The following is a 24,803-nucleotide window of genomic DNA, read 5'->3' as shown; positions in this document are numbered from 1 at the left end:
TATAATGATATATAACTGTGTAGTATAGGCCTAAAGAAGATCAATTGAATATAACCTAATATAGTGGCTCCTCCATGTGGTGAACCTATGATACAACTGTCATACTGTTCAGTGTCATCAATCCTTTATGTAAGAAAAACAAGACTTTATAACACAGAATAATGGCATATACTGTATAGTAGCCTATACTATGACATTAACAATAACATGTTGTCAGCACCAAGCCTTTTGGGGGCATTTTTGTTCATTTTGTTAATTTGTTAATTTTTGACCATGTTGACGTTTTTCAAAAAAATTAAATATCTTAATTTTCTATCTTATATCTAGATAGATATAGATGTAGATATAGATATATAGATATAGATCACACTTTTACCTGTCACTCATACTGTCCACACCTTTTTGTTTATTTATTTTTTATAATTATACAGGATAAAAACAGACATAAATAAAATTGCAAAAAAATATTCTAAATGAATACATAAACACATAGGCTAATTTTATGACCTTTTAAATCTTTTGATGTGAAGGTGAATGCTGAAATATCAGAGATTAGGACAAAAATGTAATTGTGCAATCATATAAACTTTTTATGACAAAAATAAAATTGTATTTATTGTAAATGTTTTTTTTTTTCGAAAAAAAAATATCTCTTAAAGATTAAATTATTTAAAAAACTTGCATTTGTGTACAGGCTTATATATACGGTGTGTCTATATCGATCTGTCTGTCTGTCTGTCTGTCTGTCTAGGCTATAGATAGAAATAGATAGATGTCACACTTTTACCTGTCACTCATCCTGTCCACACATTTTTATTTATTTATTATAATTAAACAGGATAAAAACAGGAATAAATAAAATTGCAAAAAATATTTTAGATTAACACATAAACACATATATTTCTCTTGACCTTTCAAATCGTTTGATGTGAAGGTGAATGCTAAAAATATTAGAGATTAGTTAGACAAAACGTAACTGTGCAATCATATAAACTTTTTATGACAAAAATACAATTTTATTTATTGTAAATGTTTTGGAAATTTGTGAAATGCACTGAAATTGAAGAATTGAAGAAAAAATTAAGGATTCATAAAAAAGATTTAAAGAAACAGAAAATGTCTTATATTGGTCACAAGAGAGAGATATTTAAATGTGTGTGTGATATGTCCAAACAGTATATGAATTTACAGTATACTATCACAGTCCATAAACAAAATCATTGTAAGTTACAAAACCACACAAACAAGGGCGTTGGATATTCACGTCACTCTCTGCGCAAAGCCCTACGCAGCGACGACGCGCCGGGCGCACGGCTCGTTCGATTAAATGACGTCACCGCGTCATGTCGACGGGCAATGTGCGCCATCTTGAACCGAGGCGAAATCACGGGTTGCTCCCGCTCGCGCTGATTCCGTGCGTCTCCGCTCGCTTTCACTCCACGCTCGTTCGCACTGTGCGCCCGCGATCGCACGCCTGAGCTCGAGGACACGCCGTACCGCAGGCCCGAGACCGAGGCGAGGATGGCAGGTAAACGCGCCGCGCGGGGGTTTTGTGTTGGTAGGCGGGGGCGCGCAGCAGCGGCGGCGCGGCCTAAACATTAAACCAGACCCCTTTAAATGACACTTAAGCAAACCCTTGTATTCTAGTTTATTGTAATGTGCATGCTCGTATGGGGTATTTATCTATGCAGATGGGTTTTGGGGTTGATGATATATATCGAAAGGGTCGATTCGAGCATGCATTCACATGCATTTGTGTTGTGTTGGTTGCAGGGGTTGGTGGAAGCAATGATTTCCAGTGGTGCTTCTCCCAGGTGAAAGGAGCCATCGATGAAGATGTTGCAGAAGGTAAATTATGCCGTGTCTTGTTTTTAAAAGCTCTCAGGTTACTGTTGGAGTTATCGAAAGAGATCTGTATAAAAACTATGATGGCTGGGGTTTGCTAGCATTATACTTTGAGGCATATTCACACCCACTTAGCATTGTGTACCTTCATCTGAGATGTTATTAATAACTTTCAATGGGCCCTGCTTATATGTTGGTATGTCTGAGAGTTCATGATTGTGGTAGACAGACAGACAGACAGACACTACTACTGTACAGTACTGTAATGCAAATTATTAATATAGAAGTATTGTCTTTCAGTTGCTTAATAGGTAGATCTGTTTGCAACACACAGATCGTGGATTTGATTCTCATAGTGGACACATACTGATAAAATGAATAGCTTAAAATGCATTGTCAGTTGCTTTGGATGAAAGCATATGTGTCAAATGGGTACATTTAAGTATTGTAAATTTAAGGTCACCTATGTGCAAGTGCATCTTAAAAGTCTCCCTCAGATTTGGGTGTTTAAAATGCAAGGCTGTGATGTTTACTACAGTCCTTTAGTGTCCAACATCAACTTTTTGTTTGAAAGGAATTGCATCAACACAGGAAACTTTCAAGATGTTTCATTAAGGTTTTTTTAATCTTAGGAAGTATTGTAAGTCAGTTAGATGAATCAACATAGCACAGCACATTGTGCTTTATAATAAATAAAAGGTTGATGTGTCACGGTACGTGGTACAATGATGGATGGGGCCGATGGTGGGGGTTTAGTGGGAATGTGTGCTGATTTCCGGGGCTTCGATAGGGAAGCACATCCTGTCTTTGAAAGAGCGGAAAGCACGTCCAACTGGTCAGACCAGCTTACTTCATTCATATGTGCCGTATCCGAGGATGGCTCCACATCCATGATGATGATCCGAGCAAGCTGAGATGTAGGCCCAAGTTTACTTAATTATTATGAATGCTGAGATTCTGTGTATGAAAGACTTGTTATGTTTATTATATATTATAATGAGGACTTTTATGCATTGTTTTGCTGTAAAAAGTAAGAAGCACATTCTTTCGGCCTGTACTGTGTCGTGCTGTGTGTCATTGTTGCGTCATGATATAATGTTACCATTTTTAAGTAAACCCAATTATTTCCTAACTGTATCTCATTTCGCAATGAGTAGAAATCCTCATTAATAACGTTTGAAGAAATTTTTATTAAGTTCTTTTGGTGGTGTTTGTTTGCTGGTGGGATATTTTCGATGTGTGTTTGACCTCCAGACCTCCGCTTCCCGCTCTGTGAAAATAGGAACTGATTTCTAGGGAAAAAATTTATATGGACTTGTGTAATATCATCCGAGTGGTGTGGTCCTATGTGGACGAGAAGGTTATTTCGAGAACACTGTATGTGAATACTGTGTGTTAACCTAATATGTCATTCTGTGGACGTATATATTTTGTTATACCAACATGATAAGGATGTAGCTTATGTTTAAAGTCGCCATGAAATGGAAGTAGCGATTGTCTTTATTTTCGTGGGGACAGAGGGGTAACCTTCCGATCTCTCTCTGATGAAGCCAATACGAAAGTGATTCAAACTGCAACCCATCGACGGGCCGCTAGAGACCAAAAGGGAGTCGATTCCCAAAGACCCCCATGTTATATTGCCCAACTTTACAACAGAAATAAATGTTTACAGAGTGGTACAAAAAGTGTTTTTGATCTATATAGCTAATTTTCCCTTTATGACCACTGTGAGAGGGTGATTTTTTTATTTTTTTTTATAACTCATCCGTTTAAATTATATTAAGCCTTAAAGTTTTACATAATTAAGGGTGTGGCCACTTGAGTGACGGGTGAACTGCCACTGCTGTCACTACCGTCAAGCTGGGCAGGTGTGGTTTCAGCAACCAGCCACTTTAGCCACGTCACGCCTTTACTAGGGCTGGGCAAAAAAAAAATGGATTTTTCGATTAATCGCTTTTTTCTGTGGTTGATTCAAAATCGATTCTCACGGCCACAAATCGTTTTTTTCCCAATTTTATTTCCGCAAACATTGAACGTAGGGATGGGACGATTACCCGTTTCACGATTAACCATGATAAAATGTCCTGACGGTTAGTATTATCGTTTAAAATGTAATTATCATTACAACCGTGTTTGATTACCGTGATTTTGAAAACTCTCGGTAAATCCTTTCCAGTCAGAATCAGCTTGACGCACGCGCGCGTGCAACATTGGTTTTTGCACGAGAAGGCGTGGCGGATGCAGTAACAGGTGCACTTGTGTTTTAATGCGTTGCTTATGTGTGCATTTGATGTTCTTATTTAAGGTACTGTTCATTAAAACAGGTTCATACATCTCAGGGCTCCATGTTAATGTTCATTTAATGCAGGGGTGTCCAATACGACCAGTCGATTGCAAATGCAATGCCGGTAGATCGCGCATAAGTTAATAACTGTGTATGCTGCTCTACGCCTCCACACCCTTTACTTAAAACAAAGCGCCAAATTGGCATTATGGTCTTAGAAACAAGTCTTTTTGAGTTGCTGCGCATTTCTTCTCAAGTGTGTTTTTATCAATCTTATGCCTGCCTGCTGCAGCTGAGTCGTCTAACTTCCGAAATTTGGATGCACATTCTTGTATGTGCGCGCGACCCACCGAACGAGAGAGAGATGCATCTGATAATGTTGTCATTTTCTAGTTTATTTCATCAAAAGATTTGCATTTTTGATTAAAGATTATAAGAGCACATGAATTAAAAAAAGAAGCTCACAGATAAGTAAAAAAAGAACAATATTCCAAAACAAATTTCAGTTTTTCATTAAAATTTTATTGCAACTTTAAGAAAAAGGAGAAAGTGCAGATTTATTATACACAGTTTGTCACATTTTATGTTGAACCATCAAGGCATTGTGTTCCAAGATCTAGTGTTGTGAAAATATTGTTCATTCGGTGTGGGTGCGGGATGCAAACATAGAGTATTGCACGTGAAACAAGATGTTATCCTAGTAAAATTCCTAAATTGTAAATGTTTCTATTTTTGTTAATTTTATTTCTTAAAAGCTCAAGAATAGGAACCAAAGGATAAGTTATGAACCTAAATAATCATGTGATGTTTCTGTTAATAATATTGGCGGTTCTGTTGGCTTGCTAAATATTCATATGTTGTAAAAAAAAAAAGATCTTCCCAAGGAATTAATAGGAATAAATGTGCAAAAAAATTTTATAATTAGATTTGGTAATCTTTGAGCGCTAATCACTATTCTTGAATTTTGTCTGGTTTACAACCTGATCTCACAGGAATTCGTAATAAGTGAATCGTGCCAAACGTACGATTATTAGATTAAAACACTGATACGTAGCACAGATTCGCTTTCGACGACCCAAGATCGAGTCCCAGCTCGGCGTCCTTTGCCTGTCCCTTTCTCCACCTTGTACTTTCCTGTCCTCTTACATTTCTGTCTGTCAACTGGGCATTGAAAATGCCCCAAAAAACATAAAAAAATGTATACTCTAACCCCGCCCCAAACCATCATCACAGGGGCGAAATAATTCATATGAATTAACCACATCAAAAAATGCATGCAAATTGCTGTGAAATAGTGTTGGGAATTAAATGTTTGGTAAAAAAAAATTGTAATAGTGATGAAGTCAGCTGCATCCTAAAAACAGTCATTGTTGCAAAGTAAATGTAAAAAGTAAAAAAACATAATGCGTGATTTGAAACGGTTTTTGACTAAACATACACGAGTAAGAATATTGACTAAACTGTAAACCTAAGCCCACACCTAGTTGTAAATGTAAAGAAAATGAGTGATGACGAATGTGTATCAAAGTGATATGAATGAATCTCAATAGCAGTTTTTGTTGCGAAACTTACAAGGAGGGGTTCCCTTATCATCTTACCTGACTGGCATGGTCGCAGGGCGCCCCTCTCTCACCCTCCCACAGCCGAGCCCACGGCGTCCGCATCCCATCTCATCTTCTTCCAGGCTCTTAAATCTTCCACGGCTGTCTTGTGTGTGCCGCTGGTCTGTGCTATAATGGCCTCTCTCTGCCTTTCAGGATGGGTATGTTCGCATTTATCTCCGTTCGACTGTCACAGCGAGGGCTCCGCTTGTTTTTCAGTTTTAACAGGACAGACTCGGTCTGCTTTTCCTCGTCCGTAGAGGCTCCCCGGCGGTCCCGCGTCATCTTATGTGGTGTTGTTTGGGTTTACTGTATGATGCTGTGATCATATCTCGCTCCGAGAGGCGCTGATGTAATCAATGCTGTAGTTTGTGGATCGATGTCCGACGTGGATGTTAGATGCTTCGGGATGAATCGTAATATTAGGCTGCTTTATTATGGGTGGGCATCATTTGTGATATACCTCCTGCTGATGATGTTGTACTGTATTACAGCTTAGCCCTTACAGTTGTTTTTGTCTCAAAGGAAAGATGTGCAGACACAGCACAAGAATAAAGATTGGGGTTGTTAATAACTAATTGTGTTAATAGCTAATAGGACATGTTTGTGTCACATGTGTTGTTATAGTGTTTTTTTTTTTTTTTTTTTGTATTTCCATGTAATAGTTCAACATTTTATTTTTTACCTTTATAAGCCGCTCGCACATGACATTTTCTTGTTTACGTGATGTTTCGGGACACAATTTTTAGTGTAATTTTTCAAACATTGTGCCCATTTTGTGAGAAGTTGCATTAAAAGGCCACATGGACTAACGGTGCAGATATATGCACAAATAAAACTTAATGAGATTGCAAGTGTTTTGTTGTTTAATGCATAACAATAAGTGTTTGTTTTGCATTACAGCAATGAGAATTGCAGGGCAAAACAATCTTTATATAGTCCTAGTTATTTTCTTTTAGGAGAGTGTAGTTTAATATGATCTTTAGGTTTGAATGAAATATGACCTGTACATATTACAGCAATTTTCGTAAGATTTACAGACTAATGATTCAGTCATCCCATTACTTTCTGTTATACATGTGTGACTGGAGATTGATTCATCATGTATACATACAAACTGGACTTTTATTAACCAATGGCTTCCTTTGCCTTCATCTATTTTTGATGTTTCATGGAAAATTATCTGGCTTTCTCTCCAGACTCTAGAGACCATTTTTATTTTAATAGCATGATATAAGAAAGCCGAACATCTGTAAAACTCATTTTATTTATTTAAAGAAATCGTTCACATCAAAATGAATATGATTAATAGGTTAATTTTGATTTTATAACTAAACAGAAAGGTCTTTATGATTTAAAAAGAAAGCATTCAAGTGAACAGTACTAAACAGTAGCGAACTTGAAGCAAAAATAAATTTCAGCAAATGCAAACTTCAATCAAACATAGTAAGAGGTGAAGTATTGCTTTAGCCTACCAGAAATGCTTATTGCATTAATTTTTTAAAGTGTGCGAGGTCCGTGCACGTCCTCCGCTAGCAACATAGCAGTGTTTCCCACAGATCTGAAATTTACTTGTGGTGGTAGCTGGTGAAAAGGGCAATCATTATTATCCACCGACAAAAAATGGTCTACTATACATGTGACAAAGAACTAATAATGTGTGACACAACACAATACTTTGATTTATTAAACATTAATATTAATTTCACATAGTTCATTAATCTAACCACCCCAAACTTTCTTTGCCATAAACAAAGCTGACACTGTTTGTTAAAGCACCACGAAAACACTTTATGTTTTTGCACTGATATATGAAGCAATTTGATGACCCCTTTTATCAAACTCAATTATATACAATACTATGTACAGTATATTAATAGACAGTGCAGGTCTATAGATTATAAATGTGACTGATGTTATAATGTTAATAATTTCTATTAGATAGGCACTTTTACTGCTTCTGCTTTCTTTTCTCTTTTGCCGATTAAAAAAAGCTTAATCCACTCATTATTTCAGATTTAGAAGTCTACTTGCTGTCCCGAGAACAGACGTTACATTACAGCTTTGCGGTTTTTATGTCCTGAGTCAGCTAGAGCTTTGCTCATTCAGTATTAGCACCGCTTTTTGCTACAATCTCTGTGCAAACTGTTTAGATTTTAGTAAAGATATGGTCTATTAATAGTAAGATTATTAAAAAATGGGATAAAGAAAATGAAGCGGCGCGTGGTCGTGACAAGAGCCAGTTGTTATCGCCATTGAAACCGGAGGCACGCTGACACAGGACTCGAGCTTGGCGCTCGCGGCCGTTCTTCGATCGACTCGGGTTTTAATATTAACAATATTAATCAGACTTGGGACCCGAAGAAAATAAACTAGGACCGACCGGGACCTGACTGACCATTTAAAATATAAACCCGGAATCGTACAGGTCCCGCGTTTTCAGTGAAGAAAGACCTCTAATGGTAAAACTCTGCTCAAGTTCAGAAACATGAAAGGATACAATGTGACACTGAGGTTGCTTCGCGTCGCACCCAATTCATTGAGAAACAAAGAGCACGTGAACGGACATGGGAGAGACACAACGTGCTTGCACACAAAATAAAGCCAACTTGGATGCTATAAACACATATGCACATAAGCATATGCGACCATTTTGTAGTTCCCTGGCTGCTCCGTATGTGCTGCAGTTGATCCAGTTTGCCGCGCTGGATGATGAGTTTATTACGCGTAGCAAACGTAGCAAAAGTAACGCGTTTTAAAGGATAAACGCATTAATGTAAACATAGCCTAGGTCCGTATCTGATTTTGGTGCATATCCAATTTGACAAACTCACTGTCCATATTGTGTATCACATCTGTTCAAATCCAATTTGTGCGTCCTGTAGCTTGACATAACCAAAAAGCTACACAAATGCGATCAGAGCAGTCAGAATGAAATGGATTTACGGAAATGCGTTTTGAAACTGATTTCAAACCACATCTGGATATAGCCTGAAACGAATTAGAAAAAAAACGAATTTCGTGCGGGGTTTTTTTTGCACGTTCTACATGTGATTTGATTCCAATCGGATATGCACCAAAATCAGATTTGGACTGACAGTGTGAACAAGGTATTTGTGTATGTGGTGAGAGACTGGGATCGATTTTCAGTGCATGAGCTTTTTGTGATGTTTTAGTTTTTACTTTCTTTTCACTTTTTCATTCACTTTTTCAACCCATTGGTGTCTAATTTGGAGTTTCGTGCAACCAACATTTTTTGTTGACTTGTTGTTGTTTGAAGGCAGAGGGTCTGTTATTTAATTTGATACAATAAATGTTGACGTATTTAAAGAAGAACATTATCTCTTTTTTTAAAAAAGAAACGCTGGCGGGGAAAGAGTTAAGAAACTTTGAATAATTCAATGCAATTATAATTTATTTCTATAGCTTTTTTATAATTTTAGCGAAGTAGCTTTACAATAAATACATAAATACAAGAGTACTTTAGGCAAATATACATACAAATAAAATATAGCATAAAATATATTTGATATATTGTATTTTTACAAATACATCAGCTAGGGATGCACCGATAGGATTTTTTGGGCCGATACCGATTTAAACGGACAACTTCTGACCGATACCGATATTAAACACTTGTATACAATACTATACAGTTGGTCTATTAGCTAGTTTATTTCTGCATCAAATTATTTTTACTGAACATGGATTGGATCTAATTAACATTTCAACTGACCAACATAATAAGAGAGACACAAATTAAGCTAAAACAAATATAAGAAGACAGCATGACAACCTTCAAAGGTGGTTTTTGCTATTCTGCATTTATTTTATTAACAACATTAACTCATTTTTTACATTATAATGGATTTCTTTATGCAGTTAATTAATAAACAATCGGTTTCGGCCTTTCTTGTGCTAGTGCCGATATGCCGATGGTTTCAAATTCATCAAAAATCGGCCGATAAATATCAACCACAAAAAACAATAAGAGGTTGTATTATATTTCCTTGTAGTCCTCTTGTATTTATGTACTGTAAAGAATCCAAACATGGTTTTAAGATTTCTAGAGGAAAAAAATGTAAACATCTTTTTTAATCTTGCTTTATTAAATTATACTTTGTTCTCGCCATGAATATAGCCTTAGAAGCTGGTATGGCATTTAAAAGGAAAGAAAGAAAGAAAGATTTACTGTAAAGCGGCTTTGCTAAAAAATACAAATTGTAAAAACCCTATGTATCATAAGATGTAAATTATAGCAGTACTAACTGTATGTCTGTAGGATCGCAGGAAGGTTTATTTTACTGTGCTATTAAGCAAATATGCTTAGAAGATTTGAGTGGTGGATACCACCATTAAACCCAGTTTTAAATAATTTAGCCATCACTATTCAGTCATCAGTCTGTTCACAGATAAACAACTCAGTGTTTTGGGGAACATGTTTTATCTTCATTTTGTTTTCTTTTCATCACCTCTCAAATATGGGTAGGTTTCTTAAAAAATACCAAAAGCTGTGATAATTGCATTTTTGTAAAGAGTTAACATAACCGATTACACTTTACATTAAGTGTATTAGTTAATACAAGTAAACTAACATGAACAAACAATGAACATTATAGTTTTTCAACATGTATTATTTCTTGTAAGTGTCAATACAGTTATTTGTGTTGGTTCATGGTGCATTAATGCAGTTACAATGCTTGATTTAATGAATGTATTAGTAAATGCCAAACATGCACTAAGATTAATAAATGCAGAAGTATTGTTTTTTGTTTTTCATATTGTTGAATGCATTAACTATATTGTTTACAAATACAAACTAATTGCAAAGTGATTCCGAAGAACCATTTCTTCTTAAAGCTGCCGTCGGCAACTCTGGAGGATTGAGCAGTTTCCAAATGTTTACAATTTCATGTCCCTCCCCCACTACCTCCGAGCAACCTCCCTCAGAGCTCGTTCTCGTCAGCGCGTGTGCAAAAGTATTATTGTGAACGCATACTTAGCAAGAATACTTAGATTACTTACGTAACACTCCGAAACACAATCAATGGTTGCTAAAGCACAATTACCTGTTGAGAAGAAATGTGGCAAGCTCTGCATCCAGCTTGAAATCTCGTAGATTCCTTTCAAATGCCGGTCCGATATTGATCCTAGTTTTAATACGGTCACAGTCGCTTTCTATCTTTGTTTCCTTCTTTTCATTGGTTGTTTTCCTAGCTCTAGTTGTTAACCGAGAAATCGAAAGTTTGTTACTGAAAGTTCTCTCCGCCCAGAGTCATATAAAGAGAGAGTTACGAAACGCTTTGATCTCGCCGCTGCGCGGTCACGTGATTCATGTAACGTTCTACAGTTCCTAACCAAGCAGGGCTGTCAATCTGTTTGCATAGGTTTTCAGCTATTTTAGGTAAATATTAGCTTGTAATGTGAATTGATCACTATACTTACTATGTTTATAACGTTTTTTTACTAGGGAGTGATGGAAATACAGTAAATCAGTTAATAAAGATAAACAGTTAATGATGACCCAGAGATAACTGTGGTTATCTATACCAACTACAGCAACACAGTTTATCTTTTATTTTTATAGCAAAAATATGGCTATATGAATGGCTATCAATCTGCTAAAAACATAATTCCTACACTTTTACTATATTAAAATCACAAAAAAGATCGCCAACGCGGTTATTTGTAACAGTGAAGCATAACAGAAACATACTAAATTCATATTTAATTGTATTTATAGTAGACATTAAATGTTAATATAATTATACATGATTTTCGAGGATACATCACTCGTATTACTTACCAAACACAATGAAACACATAGCAGCATTGTGAAGCAGTGTGACTTTCTTATGAGGCATTAGGTTGTCGCTGTTGCCCCCTAGTGTTACTCGTAATATATAAAAAAAGATAAGTATAAAGTAGATGGCCACCAGTAATAAAATATTAAACCATTAAATCTATATTATTCACACATTATACATAACTCATTAAAATATAAAAAAAATTCTAGTTATTATTAACGATAATCATTACCTACAGCAGAGTTCATAAAATATCACTGTTGACTATATTCATAAAATGTCTGAAAATGTAAAGAGAAACGGTAATTTCATTGATTTACCAGCAGGTGTCATTGAAATGAATGGGCTTCAGTGCTGCGTTTGGAACTATGCGTCACTACATGACACGCTGTTACTTCCGCATTCCATTCTTACAACGGTCGTCTATGTGAGTGTCGTAACTCTATTTTTATACGACTCTGTCTCCGCCATCACGCTGTTCAAACCAAAACAACTATGAATTCAGGCGGATGCACGTGATATTGTAACGCGCGCGATGGGGATGGGGATTTGTGGCGCGTGCCAGGTACTGTGATTTGACAGGCAGATTTTACACAGCCCTGCGCTGATTGGACCAAATGAACCGGGAGCGGTGGATTTTTGCAAAACAAATAACAGGCTCCAGGTGGAGCTAGAAGCGCGGGTTTTTTTCTTAAACAGTCTAATTGATGTTCTATCGGAGCATAGTGTTGGTTTCAGTGAATATGATCAAAAAATATGATAAAATAAGTTGCCGACCGCAGCTTTAACTTTTTTTGTAAAAACTTTTTGTGCAAACAGAAAGTTTCTGTAGCTGTTAAAGTCCATCTATAACTTTTTGAGTCAACATTTTAAAATCTGACACAAGTCAGTGTTATGCTTGTTAAACAAAAAAGCAAAAATCTGTCGCGAAAACAACGTTGAATCTAGACAGCAGGCTGAGTTTGTTTAATTTCTTTATAAGTCAACATCGTGTCGGTCATAAACGCTTTTGCTTTGCTGGTCTGTAGTTTTTCTTTTGAAATTTATTTGAAACCTGTGCCTTTAAAATATTTTTACCGTACGTATGTACATGCACCAATGCCACATACATGGCGATTCAGTAGAGATGTGTGCATGTAAAGTATGCACTGCAGATTTGGAGATGTTAAGTGTTTGTATTGAGCCGATGGTTTGGTTTAAGGAACAGTGAATCATGTCTCTGTGACCCAGCGTCCTTCCCTTCAAGTGGGAGATCACATGGGTGCGGTGCGAGGTGTGGAGAGAGAAACACTGATACACACAAAACAGATGGATTAGGATTGCGTCGAGTCACAGTTTCATGTTTAAACATCAAACATTTACCAGACCGTGTGCAGTTTTCCCTCCTGTGTTGATGTATTTCCTATTGAAACAGAAAGTAAAGGGTGGGAAATAAATTGAAGATTTTATAGATTTTTTTCCCCCAATATATTAACAAAAATGTATATTAACTTTTATTTCCTCAGTCTAAACCAAGGCTTTATAATATTAAATTAAAAGGCGGTATGCGATAACTTGCTGCCTAAGAGATGCAATACAGTAATACTTTAAATTTGTATTTGTGTCATTTAAATTACATTAAAAACTATAAATGACAAATTATAAGCAACATGTTGCATATTATTTTTGGGGAAACAAACCATCCGCCATCGATCTAAAACTTTGACCTTGTGTAACTTTTTGAAGTAGTGAAGTCATTAAATATTGCATACCATTGAGCTGCGCATATTATAATCAAAACATTTGCAATATTATGATAATTTTAATATATTTTGCAGGCCTACTCTGAGCTGGGATTGTGTAATGCTTTGCTGGTCAATGGCAAGAGATGTGTGGGGACTTTTATTTTTTGCTTAGCAGAAATAATTTTGATATGCATTGTTCTGTAATGTTTAAAAGACATTTCACAACACATTTTAATTTTGCAATGATGGATTTATTATGAGCCAAAAAAAAAAGGATTAATTGCCCACGATAGGCCTATAAATGAGTATTACGCAAGTAAATGGGTGGTCTACTGTGATTTCATGTGGACTGTAAAATCTCTCTTTGGCCTTGGATCTATTTTCTCAAAGCTTGCGTGTTAATGAAATAAATGATTGATCTTATCTGTTTTCATTTTTGGTCTCCAGCGGACATTATCTCAACTGTTGAATTTAACTATTCGGGGGAGTTGCTAGCCACAGGAGACAAAGGGGGAAGAGTCGTCATATTTCAGCGAGAACAGGAGGTGATGCCACCCAAAGATTTTTATTGCATTTCATCATTTTCTTAACAATAAAACTCTTCTTAATTTGTGTGTTCATTAATTTGGTTTCCCCCTACAGAGTAAAAACCGTCCTCTATCCAGAGGTGAATATAATGTGTACAGCACTTTCCAGAGTCACGAACCAGAGTTTGATTACTTGAAAAGTTTAGAAATCGAGGAGAAGATCAATAAAATCAGATGGCTCCCACAACAGAACGCTGCACACTTTCTTTTGTCCACGAACGGTAAGAATAGGAAGTTATATATATTTTTTTCTGTGGTGTGTACAAATATTTTTGCAAAATGGTAGCATTGTGCACACACAGAAACAAGTGCACTGTAGCTCAAAAGCATTTTTTGTACATCTGTCTTGTTTTGTTTTCTCAAACGACAAAACCATCAAACTATGGAAGATTAGCGAGCGAGACAAACGAGCAGAAGGATATAATCTTAAAGATGAAGATGGACGACTTCGAGATCCATTTCGAATCACATCGCTACGGGTGAGTCTCACTTTACACTGCAATTTAGATTTCAGAAAAGTCAACTAGTGGAAATTTTAATTTTAATTGTTATAAAACATGTACTATTATCTCATGGTACTCATTTTAGGCACATATCACTGAAAGGGATTTCTTTCTTTTATTACTTGTAAGGCCAACAAAGAAATTTTGAGTAATGGGAAAACGGAAAATAATCTGTCCCACGGTGAGGCAGAACTTGTCCGACACTACGGCAACAAGATATCGAAAATATCACGTGCATATCCGAATATGCATATAGCAGTGTTTTGCATTAACTGAACGATTGTCTGCCAGACATTTTTTTTTAAAGTTGCCCACCAGCATTTTTTTTTTGTGTTTTTTTACAAATGTTTCACACAATGCCTTACAGAAAAAAATTCTTCTAAAAATATATAAACATATAAATATATAAAACGAAAGAGCAGTCCCTCTGCTTTCAAACAAACAAGAAACAAACAAACAAAACAGGAAAAAAGTTTCATCCTATCTATATTTTTTCTATGCTTATAAACTCTTAAATATTGGTATTTTTCTTTAAAAAAAATGTTTTTTTCAAAAAGCTGAAGTAATTGCATTTTTGTGAAGGAATTTTGTTAAAAATCAGATTCAGAACGATTTTCAAAACATTCACAGAGTTTGAAATTAGTAAGTAATATTTTGGCTTCAGTGTTTTCATAAATTGGGTAAGTGCGGTACTCACTGTGTTGCAGATTAACCTAAAAATTCATCAGGAACACATTTTTTATGCAAGTGTTTTCTCTTAATTGACGAGATAACTCGTCAATGGTGGGGAAAGAGTTAATACTTCAAAAGTTATGCGTCACTAGTTTTAAAGAGGTCATGACATGTTTCTTTTTTTATTTTGTTATGTTCTCTGAGGTCTACTTATAATATTACTCAAGTGCCAAAAAACATACAAATTTAAATAATTTAGGACCCTGTTTTCCATCCTCTGATTTGTATGTTTCCCCTTTAAGAGTGTTCGGCCTGGCTTGGTGTCACCATAGATATGTGTAAAGGCTAGATGTCTCACCTGCGCTGCTGGCCAATTGAGTGGAACGTTAAAATAAAAAAAAAATTCTCTCTCCGTCCGGATCCTTTAGAATCCTTTGTTTTTCACAGCCAGAAACACCACACAGGGTCCTTGAAATCCTTGAAAGTTTGTGAATCTGGGCGAAACAAATTAAGGCCCTGGGAAGTTTTTAAAAATATACATACATACATGCATAGATACAGGTCATTTGAAAGTGCTTGAATCTGTCCTCTCATTTCAGTTAAGAGTAAGGAGTGATTTTTATTTTTGGTGTGTATTAAACATTTCTGACACAGAAAGCACCAGGTTACTATCTGTCACTTTAAGACACAAGACAGCTTTAAAACTGCTCTGCTTTAATATACTGATAAACATCCAGCTGTTTATGTTCAATTAGACAAGAAAGAAAACGTAAGTTTAGTGATCACGCGTGTGCTGACTACTTGCTGTATGCGCGCTTCATGAACCCTCATGCATGTAAATATACTTTCAAAGCGGTGCGGATGTGCGCGTGCAAGAAAGTATACTGTACCTCTTTCGTCTGCTGTGTTCCGGGCTTTAATGAAACCTGCTTATAGTCTGTTGAGGCGCTTGTCATTGTTTGCGATGCATGACGAGAAAACGGAAGTATATACACTAGGGATGCATATCAATTAATCGCGACCAATCCACAGCAGAACAAAAGCCCTTGTCTACATCATACATGTGTGTGCACCGTGTATAATAACTCTGCATAGTCAAATGCACACACATGCATGTATATATTTAAGCAATGTTTACATGTGTATATACATTTGTATATTTATGTATAATTTATATTATATATAAATATAAATACTTAATATATAAATATATTTTTTTCTTAAAATTATACATGCATGTGTGCATATTTATATATACATAATTATTATACACAGTTCACACACACATACGATGCAAACAAAAACTTTTATTCTGCTATAGATTAATCGCGATTAATTGATATGCATCCCTAATATACACCTTTACACAAAAGGGAAATGTTTTCGCGCATTTCTGTCCTCTCATTTGCCGGTTAATGAGTTATAATGGGTTTTTAAAATGACTGAATCCAAAATCTGCCAACTTCCATGACATTCCGCGTTGTGCAGTTAATGCCATTTGTATGCATGTCGCGATTCTGTCCGTGTTTTCCGCATCGCGGAAATCATATGGCCGTACACTTTGTTGGGGAGTTGAACTGCTGCTCGCGCAATGGCATTATCTGACGTTCAGTCGGCACCTCAGTGTTAATGCCCTCTATTGGTTTAAACTGCATCAAACGTAAAATGCGCATGAAGCGAACTGCCAAAAACTGTGCACTAGATGATTGTTATATTTGATAGTACTGAATCGAAATAATTGCAGCTTTTGCAATTCGAAAATCGCACCCATCCAAATCGCGATTTCGGTTTAAAAACGATTAAACGTGCAGCCCTATTTAGATGCACTTACACTTGGAGGCGTCTCCAAAGTGTCACCACAGTGACGCAGCGCAAGTTCCCTCAAAAGGGAACTGTAACAATGTATTTTAAAACGTAACACAATGTAACTTTGCTCTCATTTGAAATGTGTCCCCACATTTAGTCCTTTTATTTGAGGGTATTGGACCTGGAAAGCCCTTGAAATTTGAAGTTAACTAAGGATTGGCAACCCTGACAACAATGATTGCCTGATATCGCAATCTTACTGTTATTACAATCTTATCACTTTGAGTTTGCATGCTCCGACTGAAGTTTATTCACTGATCGGCAGTGGGCGGAGCCAACGATACGATGATGTGCTTTGTCTTTCTCTGGGACACAGAAGGGGAGACTGAAGTCATATAAACATTAATATATCTCTTCATATACGTCACTAATCCAGCCATTTTTCATCGTTTTTTTTTTTTTAGAGGATTGCGTAAATTCTTTCGTTATTGATAAGGAGGGCGTTTTAAACTATGAAAGGTGCGGGATGTATTACTGATACCAAGACCTGTTATATGTCAATAGATCAAGGTAAAATTGATTCCTTATGTCATGACCCCTTTAATTCGATGCAGAGAGACTGGCAAAAAAGAGAGATGCTTTCTTTTCCCGAATTTAAACATGTTGGTTATATAATTTTTAGTTTTACAAATAGTTTATTATTGATTTTACAAACAAAGAATTATAATATTGCATATTGCATTATTTGGCAAGTTATTGCATATAACATCCCGCCCCCAATATAGTGCACAACTATTGGAAGCACTGCAATTATTCTCTTTATGCACTTTTCTGTGAAATTATGTTTTTACTACCATTTTTTTTACTCAACCAGAATAGGAGAGACTAGAGGCGAGTTTATTATCTTTACTCTGTCGTGTTCATTGTCCGACTCTCTCCGTCTGCTCTGCAGGTTCCTGTCGTGATGCCCATGGACTTGATGGTGGAGGCGAGCCCGCGCAGAATATTCGCTAACGCACACACATATCACATCAACTCCATTTCAGTAAATAGTGATTATGAAACATACCTTTCTGCAGACGACCTCAGAATAAATCTCTGGCATTTAGAAATCACAGATAGAAGTTTTAGTATCCTTTACATGATATGTGTCATTCACCTTTGAGTTCAAATGCAATGTTTACGCTTTTTTCAGAGACCTCTTTAAACGTAAAGGTTTTAATACCATAATTTGTTTCTAAAAGCATCATAAATTGGCCGTGTGTTTGTTTTCCTGCTGTTACTTTTAGATCAGCATGTTCTTAGATGAAATGACATGCCGTGCTTGTGCGGATATTTATCCCCGCCCCGTCCTCTAATAACAACCTTTAGTGAAGTCATCATCACGTTGTCACAGGATCCCAGAAGAATTCACACCGAAAGGTGCATCTTCGACCTTTAAGCTCAGACTTTATTAAAAACCAAACCACATTTTGGCACAAACTTTTCAAGGTCAAGCTGAGTTTTAAAACTTCGACCAGTCGCCTGCTTCAGGCAAGCACGCTTTACAGTTTGATTGAAGTTTTCTGCTATTTCTGTTGCTTTCCTTGACCCTTTCACCCTCAGACATTGTAGATATAAAGCCAGCCAATATGGAGGAGCTGACGGAGGTGATAACGGCGGCCGAGTGCCACCCGCATCAGTGTAACGTCTTTGTGTACAGCAGCAGTAAGGGAACCATTCGTCTCTGTGACATGAGGGCGGCCGCGCTCTGCGATAGACATAGCAAATGTGAGTATTATGGTCAAAAATTACGGTTTTGTCTCAGTTTTTCCATCACCAAGAAAATGTTGAGAGTGTCCGTCACTGACACAGTGTCCTGTTTTCCTGAAACACGGTCACGTTTTCATGAAAAGTTTGTGGAAAGCTGTGGACTGTTGTTACCTTCGTTTAATGTCAGCAGGGCTTTGTGTTACGTAATCGCAGGATTATGTAAATAATCAAATGCTCTATTCTCAGCGGCAAATGCCGACTTCAAAACTGTAGCTATTTACTCCCTGACAAATATGCTGACACTTGGGTTTTATCAAATATCACCTTTTATTTTTTGTATTTGCAGAACTGGTTTTAGATGCATGGTTTACCTCCTATTATTTTAAAAATGCTAACAATAATAAATGTTAATAGGATGATGAAGTATGCCACACTTGTCCATCACATTGCATGTGAGCATCATCTGGAAAATTAGCATTTTTCATGTTAAAATGTCTTAACCTTTGCAAGTCCGATCACAGAAATAATGAAAAAGTTACAAATTAAAGCAACACTATGTAGTTTTTTTTACCTCTAAATAATGTCTCTAAAATTATTTCAGTGATAGAACAACTTTTAACTGGACAAATTGTACTGTTGCTGCAACCTGAGCAGCCTCCTAGCTGCTACAAGCACACTCTGAAAGTGGCGGTGGAGGGTAGGAAACACAGCCCCGCTCCTGCCTGCAGAAGAGTGTCTGATACCAGGCACTGTTGCGCTTTTCAACCACATGGGGGAGCTGTAAGTCATTTTTACATGGAAACTACATAGTGTTGCTTTAAGCCCAGAGTTTAGTCGGTTTTTTTACGTGTACGCGAACGTATGCGCACAGTCGAACGCACAGCCAAAGTATAGTTTATTTGACTTGTACGTTCAGATGCATGTACATTGCGACAAAATGCATTGCATCTCTTGAGCTACATACTATTGTAGGTAGGCATGGGCTGGTATGAGATTTTGGCGGTTTGATAACCTTAAGCAAAAACTGTTTCACAGTATTGCGGTTTTGCCATTGCAACACTAAAATGTGTTGTTTTCAGACGTATACAAACAACAACTCTTTAACTGGACACAATACATTTTATTTTTAATCAACATACAACATGCTGGATGAAAATAAAGACTTTAAATTTTAATTTTCTTTCAAAAAATATTTTTAATATCACAATGTATGATTTTTTTTTAACTATTTATTTGTATGATACAGCTGCAAATAAGTATTTGAACAACTGTATATCGGCTAGAATTCTGATTTGCATTTAAATGTCCACCTCCACTCCATTTATTATCCTAAATTAGATGCACCTGTTTGAGGCTGTTAGCTGCATAAAGACACTTGTCCACCCCATCCAATCAGTAAAAATCCAACTACTAACATGGCCAAGACCAAAGAGCTGTCAAAAGACACTAGAGACAAAATTGTACACCTCCACAAGGCTGGAAAGGGCTACGGGGAAATTGCCAAGCAGCTTGGTGAAAAAAGGTCCACTGTTGGAGCAATCATTAGAAAAATGGAAGAAGCTAAACATGACTGTCAATCTCCCTCGGACTGGGGCTGCATGCAAGATCTCACCTTGTGGGGTCTCAATGATCTTAAGAAAGGTGAGAAATCAGCCCAGAACCACACGGGAGGAGCTGGTCAATGACCTGAAAAGAGCTGGGACCACCGTTTCCAAGGTTACTGTTGGTAATACACTAAGACATCATGGTTTGAAATCATGCATGGCATGGAAGGTTCCCCTACTTAAACCAGCACATGTCCAGGCCCGTCTTAAGTTTGCCAATGACCATTTGAATGATCCAGAGGAGTCATGGGAGAAAGTCATGTGGTCAGATGAGACCAAAATAGAACTTTTTGGTAATAATTCCACTAAATGTGTTTGGAGGAAGAAGAATGACCATCCCAAGAACACCATCCCTACTGTGAAGCATGGGGTTGGTAGCATCATACTTTGGGGGTGTTTTTCTGCACATGGGACAGGGCGACTGCACTGTATCAAGGAGAGGATGACCGGGGCCATGTATTGCGAGATTTTGGGGAACAACCTCCTTCCCTCAGTTAAAGCATTGAAGATGGGTCGAGGCTGGGTCTTCCAACATGATAATGACCCGAAGCACACAGCAAGGATAACCAAGAAGTGGCTCTGTAAGAAGCATATCAAGGTTCTGGCGTGGCCTAGCCAGTCTCCAGACCTAAACCCTATAGAGAATCTTTGGAGGGAGCTCAAATTCCGTGTTTCTCAGCATCAGGCCAGAAACCTGACTGATCTAGAGAAGATCTGTGTGGAGAAGTGGGCCAAAATCCCTCCTGCAGTGTGTGCAAACCTGCTGATAAACTACAGGAAACGTTTGACCTCTGTAATTGCAAACAAAGGCTAATGTACCAAATATTAACATTGCAGCTGTATCATACAAATAAATAGTTAAAAAAATTATACATTATGATTTTTTTTAGATTATGTCTCTCACAGTGGACATGGACCTACAATGACAATTTCAGATTCCTCCATGATTTCTAAGTGGGAGAACTTGCAAAATAGCAGGGTGTTCAAATACTCATTTTCCACACTGTACCTTGAAATCGGTTACCGGCCCATGCCTAATTGTAGGTGCATGTGCAACCTATGCGTTCAAAGTACGTGGGGTTTAAAAAAAACCTTCTTCTGACGACGAAAATTATGTTGTGGAAATGTACGCAGACCCTTGCGTACGCATAAAAAGTGGACCATACCTTAGTAGTTAATAATGTCTGTGGGTGCAAAAATAAATCAAAGTCAAGTGCATAGCATTATTGATTATCTAGGTACAGAATTTCCCCCCACATAAACAAGTTTCTTGGTTATTTGGTTTCGCCATAATAGTTTTTGAACATTTATTCACTAATACAACTGACATCCTGTGCCCAACCCTTGAAATGGTACTTATTTTAAGGATGCATAAGAAAATGTTTTATGCTCCGGTGGAATCCCGTTGTACCTGTTATCTATAGCGGACTAAGTAACAGATTTTGGGTGTTGCTGTGCCCTGGAGCTCTCAGGTGTGTTCAACAAGAACATTTCCAATGTCACGAGAGTCTGTGTAGTGACTGAAGCATTTAAAAGTAGTTTCACAGTTAAGAGTTATGTATTGCTTTCTTTTTTAAAGTTGCATGTTTTCATCTATGCATAGTATGAATGAACGGCAATGTGTTTTTCCAGACACACATTTTAAATGGCATTGTATGTAAGAAATGTGGGCAATGCAGTAACTTTTAAGAGAACTTTTGAGAAATGCATCTTGTGTTATTAACTCTCATCGAAAAAATATCTCTTTTTCAAGTTTTTGAGGAGCCAGAAGATCCCAGTAGCCGGTCGTTCTTCTCGGAAATCATCTCCTCCATATCTGACGTCAAGTTCAGCCACAGCGGGCGATACATGATGACCCGCGATTACCTCTCTGTTAAGGTTTGGGATCTGAACATGGAAAACCGGCCCGTGGAAACCTATCAGGTACACTGGAGTTATTATGACTACAGACATTCCTAAGCATGCTCAGTCACGTCTCGCATGTTTCCCGAACATCTTGGATTAAGACATTTTTTAAATATTACTGCAATACTCCGAGTTTCAAGATAGGCTAAAACATGCCTTGGTTTTTCTGAGTGACATGACTAATATATAACGCTTTTTATTGATGTGCTTCTCTCCCATGCAGGTACACGAGTACCTACGTAGCAAGTTGTGCTCGCTATACGAGAACGACTGCATTTTCGACAAATTTGAGTGCTGTTGGAACGGTTCAGACAGGTGAAGGCTCATTTATGAAACTATACTTTGTCTTTCAATGCCACAAGCAGCATGCATCAAAGTTAAAAATAACACCTTAATACAGCCAATCAGAGTAAAGCTTGCAAGACACTTGTGCAAAAAGTGGGTGTGCAATCTGATGCCAAGCCATAATGGTGCCATTTCATCTGATCTTTCCTTGTCTCTTTCTTTTTCGCTTCCTCTCAGTGCCATCATGACGGGTTCCTACAACAACTTCTTCAGAATGTTCGACAGGAACACGCGCAGGGACATCACGCTGGAGGCTTCGAGGGAAAACAGTAAACCCCGTGCCATGCTCAAACCTCGAAAGGTCTGCACCGGCGGTAAACGAAAGAAAGATGAAATCAGCGTGGACAGTCTGGACTTCAACAAGAAGATCCTTCACACCGCCTGGCACCCGAAGGAGAACGTCATCGCCGTGGCCGCCACCAACAACCTGTATATATTCCAGGACAAATGAATTAAAAAGAGAGTGATTTAAGATTAAAACGAGAAAAAAACAAAATCAAGATAAAGAAATATCCCCCCGTCCCCATTTCTTCTGGTGCAGGCCTGAGGACGCTCGAAAATCTTGTTTTACAACGTTAAGCGTAGTCGTTAAATCTGTATGAGAAATATTGTCCTCTTGATGAAGATTCAAAGCACTTGCGTAGAAAAGGGAGACTGCATATTTTAAAATGTGCGTAGATAATTCACGACGACCCCTCCGAATCCAAACGACCAGGAGGTCGATATCGAGCGACGGATTATATCGGCATTAAGAGGCCAAATCAACTCGTCAGAAAACAAAGTCGTACATGTATTCGTCTTCGACCGAGCCTTACGTTTTTATGATTTGACGACCAAAAGTATGGAACGCTCCACGGGATGAGTAACAGTCTCGCTGTCAAAATCGTATGTACTCACTGTTCAACCTTAAACTCTGAGGTTTGTGAAACAATGTTTTGTTGATGCCCGTTAACATTCCTGTCTTCTACCTTTTTAAGCACTTAAAACAGGTCTCCATTTTGGTCAGTGGACAATTGTTTTTACTTTCTGTTCTGTTTTTATTTTCTATTGTTTTCTTGTTTTCTCATGCATAATATCTACTCACTGACTGTATCTATATATTACACCATCTGGTGTCAAACCACTCAATAAAAGTAACATAACTACAAAGAGACAGTGTTTTTACGTTATGAACAGGTATGTATGGTTCGATATTTTGCATGTAATCTGCATTTGATGGTCTGGGAGCATCAATGGTATAAATGTGAAATCGGCCTGCTGAACCGGGATTGGCAGCGTTGCAGAGGAATCTAAGCCCAACAAAAATATTATTCAGAGAACTAATTGTGATTTTTGACCACAAAACCGACCCGCTTGGTTATGTGATATACATTGATATCGTAAAAAAAGATCAAAGATCTGCAAACCGAGCGCAATTGTAAAGGGAATTCCTCTGTGACGTGCCGGCTGGGTAGTAAATCTCCATATTATAGTACTTGAATTTGCGGTTGCACTGTTGACATGAGGACATTGGCCATGATGAGGGTCAGTATTGCTGTCTGGTTTGCTCTAGATCCTGTTTTGTTTCTTGTTTCAGTTTTGATATTTTTGTTTTGTAAAGGGATTCTACCGCCTTAAGTCTCTCCAATAATAACCTCAAGGACTAGATCTCAATATTCCCATTCCTGTAAAGCGCTTACCCACAATCCTCATCTCCCCATGTGCATTTCTTTTTTTAGCACTTCGTTTGTCCGTTTATGTGCTTAGTATTTGGACACTAATCGAGACACGACGTTGAACGGGCACGATTCCCAATGTGTTGAGTGCCTCTTTAAGATCAACGTAACGCAGATCGAGTGCTGATTTTGAGATAGTCCTAAGATCGATTCCTGTGCAAATGAAATTTGATTATCTTGCATCAGTACTTGGTTTAAGGAAACCAGTGATGACAAACTGTATGCTGCTGAGTTTTGACATTGACAACAAGATGACAAACGTTAACTTGACGGTTGAAAAGTACAAATTGTGACGCTCGTGAAATTTGGGAACCGACAGGTGAGATGAATACTCCTAGAGCTTGTTAAATGATGATAACATTGTGAAAGTGTACACTTGTTTGATTATTTTTGACCAAAGTTAAATAAAATTTTAATTGTTTATCTGAAAACAACGCACTGGCCAACGCTTATTTAAATGATAAAGCAAGAATGCAAGTATAATGCTTAATGCACAAATACTGTGCACACATTGTGCAACATGTAAAATGCTTGTTGCGACTTTGTTATGCTCTATGTAGATTGTTTAAGTCAAATACATTTTTGTTTGCATGTTTTACAAAAAAATTTTATCACAAACAAATAGCCTAAGATAAATTTTACAGAATGAATCA

The 24,803-nt window shown here is 37.3% G+C and overlaps 1 protein-coding gene across 1 annotated transcript; it reads left to right on the top strand.

Moving 5' to 3' along the window:
- Positions 1–1,334: 1,334 nt before the first annotated feature.
- Positions 1,335–23,584, top strand: ppp2r2d (protein phosphatase 2, regulatory subunit B, delta). Its single transcript, XM_055175896.2, has 10 exons — positions 1,335–1,528; positions 1,774–1,848; positions 13,709–13,806; positions 13,904–14,069; positions 14,215–14,327; positions 17,782–17,959; positions 18,435–18,599; positions 21,939–22,108; positions 22,314–22,405; positions 22,613–23,584. The coding sequence occupies exons 1-10, from the start codon at positions 1,522–1,524 to the stop codon at positions 22,884–22,886; spliced, it is 1,338 nt and encodes a 445-aa protein (XP_055031871.1). The 5' UTR covers positions 1,335–1,521; the 3' UTR covers positions 22,887–23,584.
- The last annotated feature ends 1,219 nt before the right edge of the window (positions 23,585–24,803 follow it).

This window comes from Misgurnus anguillicaudatus, chromosome 4 (assembly GCF_027580225.2).
Source record: "Misgurnus anguillicaudatus chromosome 4, ASM2758022v2, whole genome shotgun sequence".
NCBI classification, from domain to species: Eukaryota; Metazoa; Chordata; class Actinopteri; order Cypriniformes; family Cobitidae; genus Misgurnus; species Misgurnus anguillicaudatus.
Note: the sequence above shows the minus strand (reverse complement) of the source record. Positions and strands in the feature narration are given on the sequence as shown.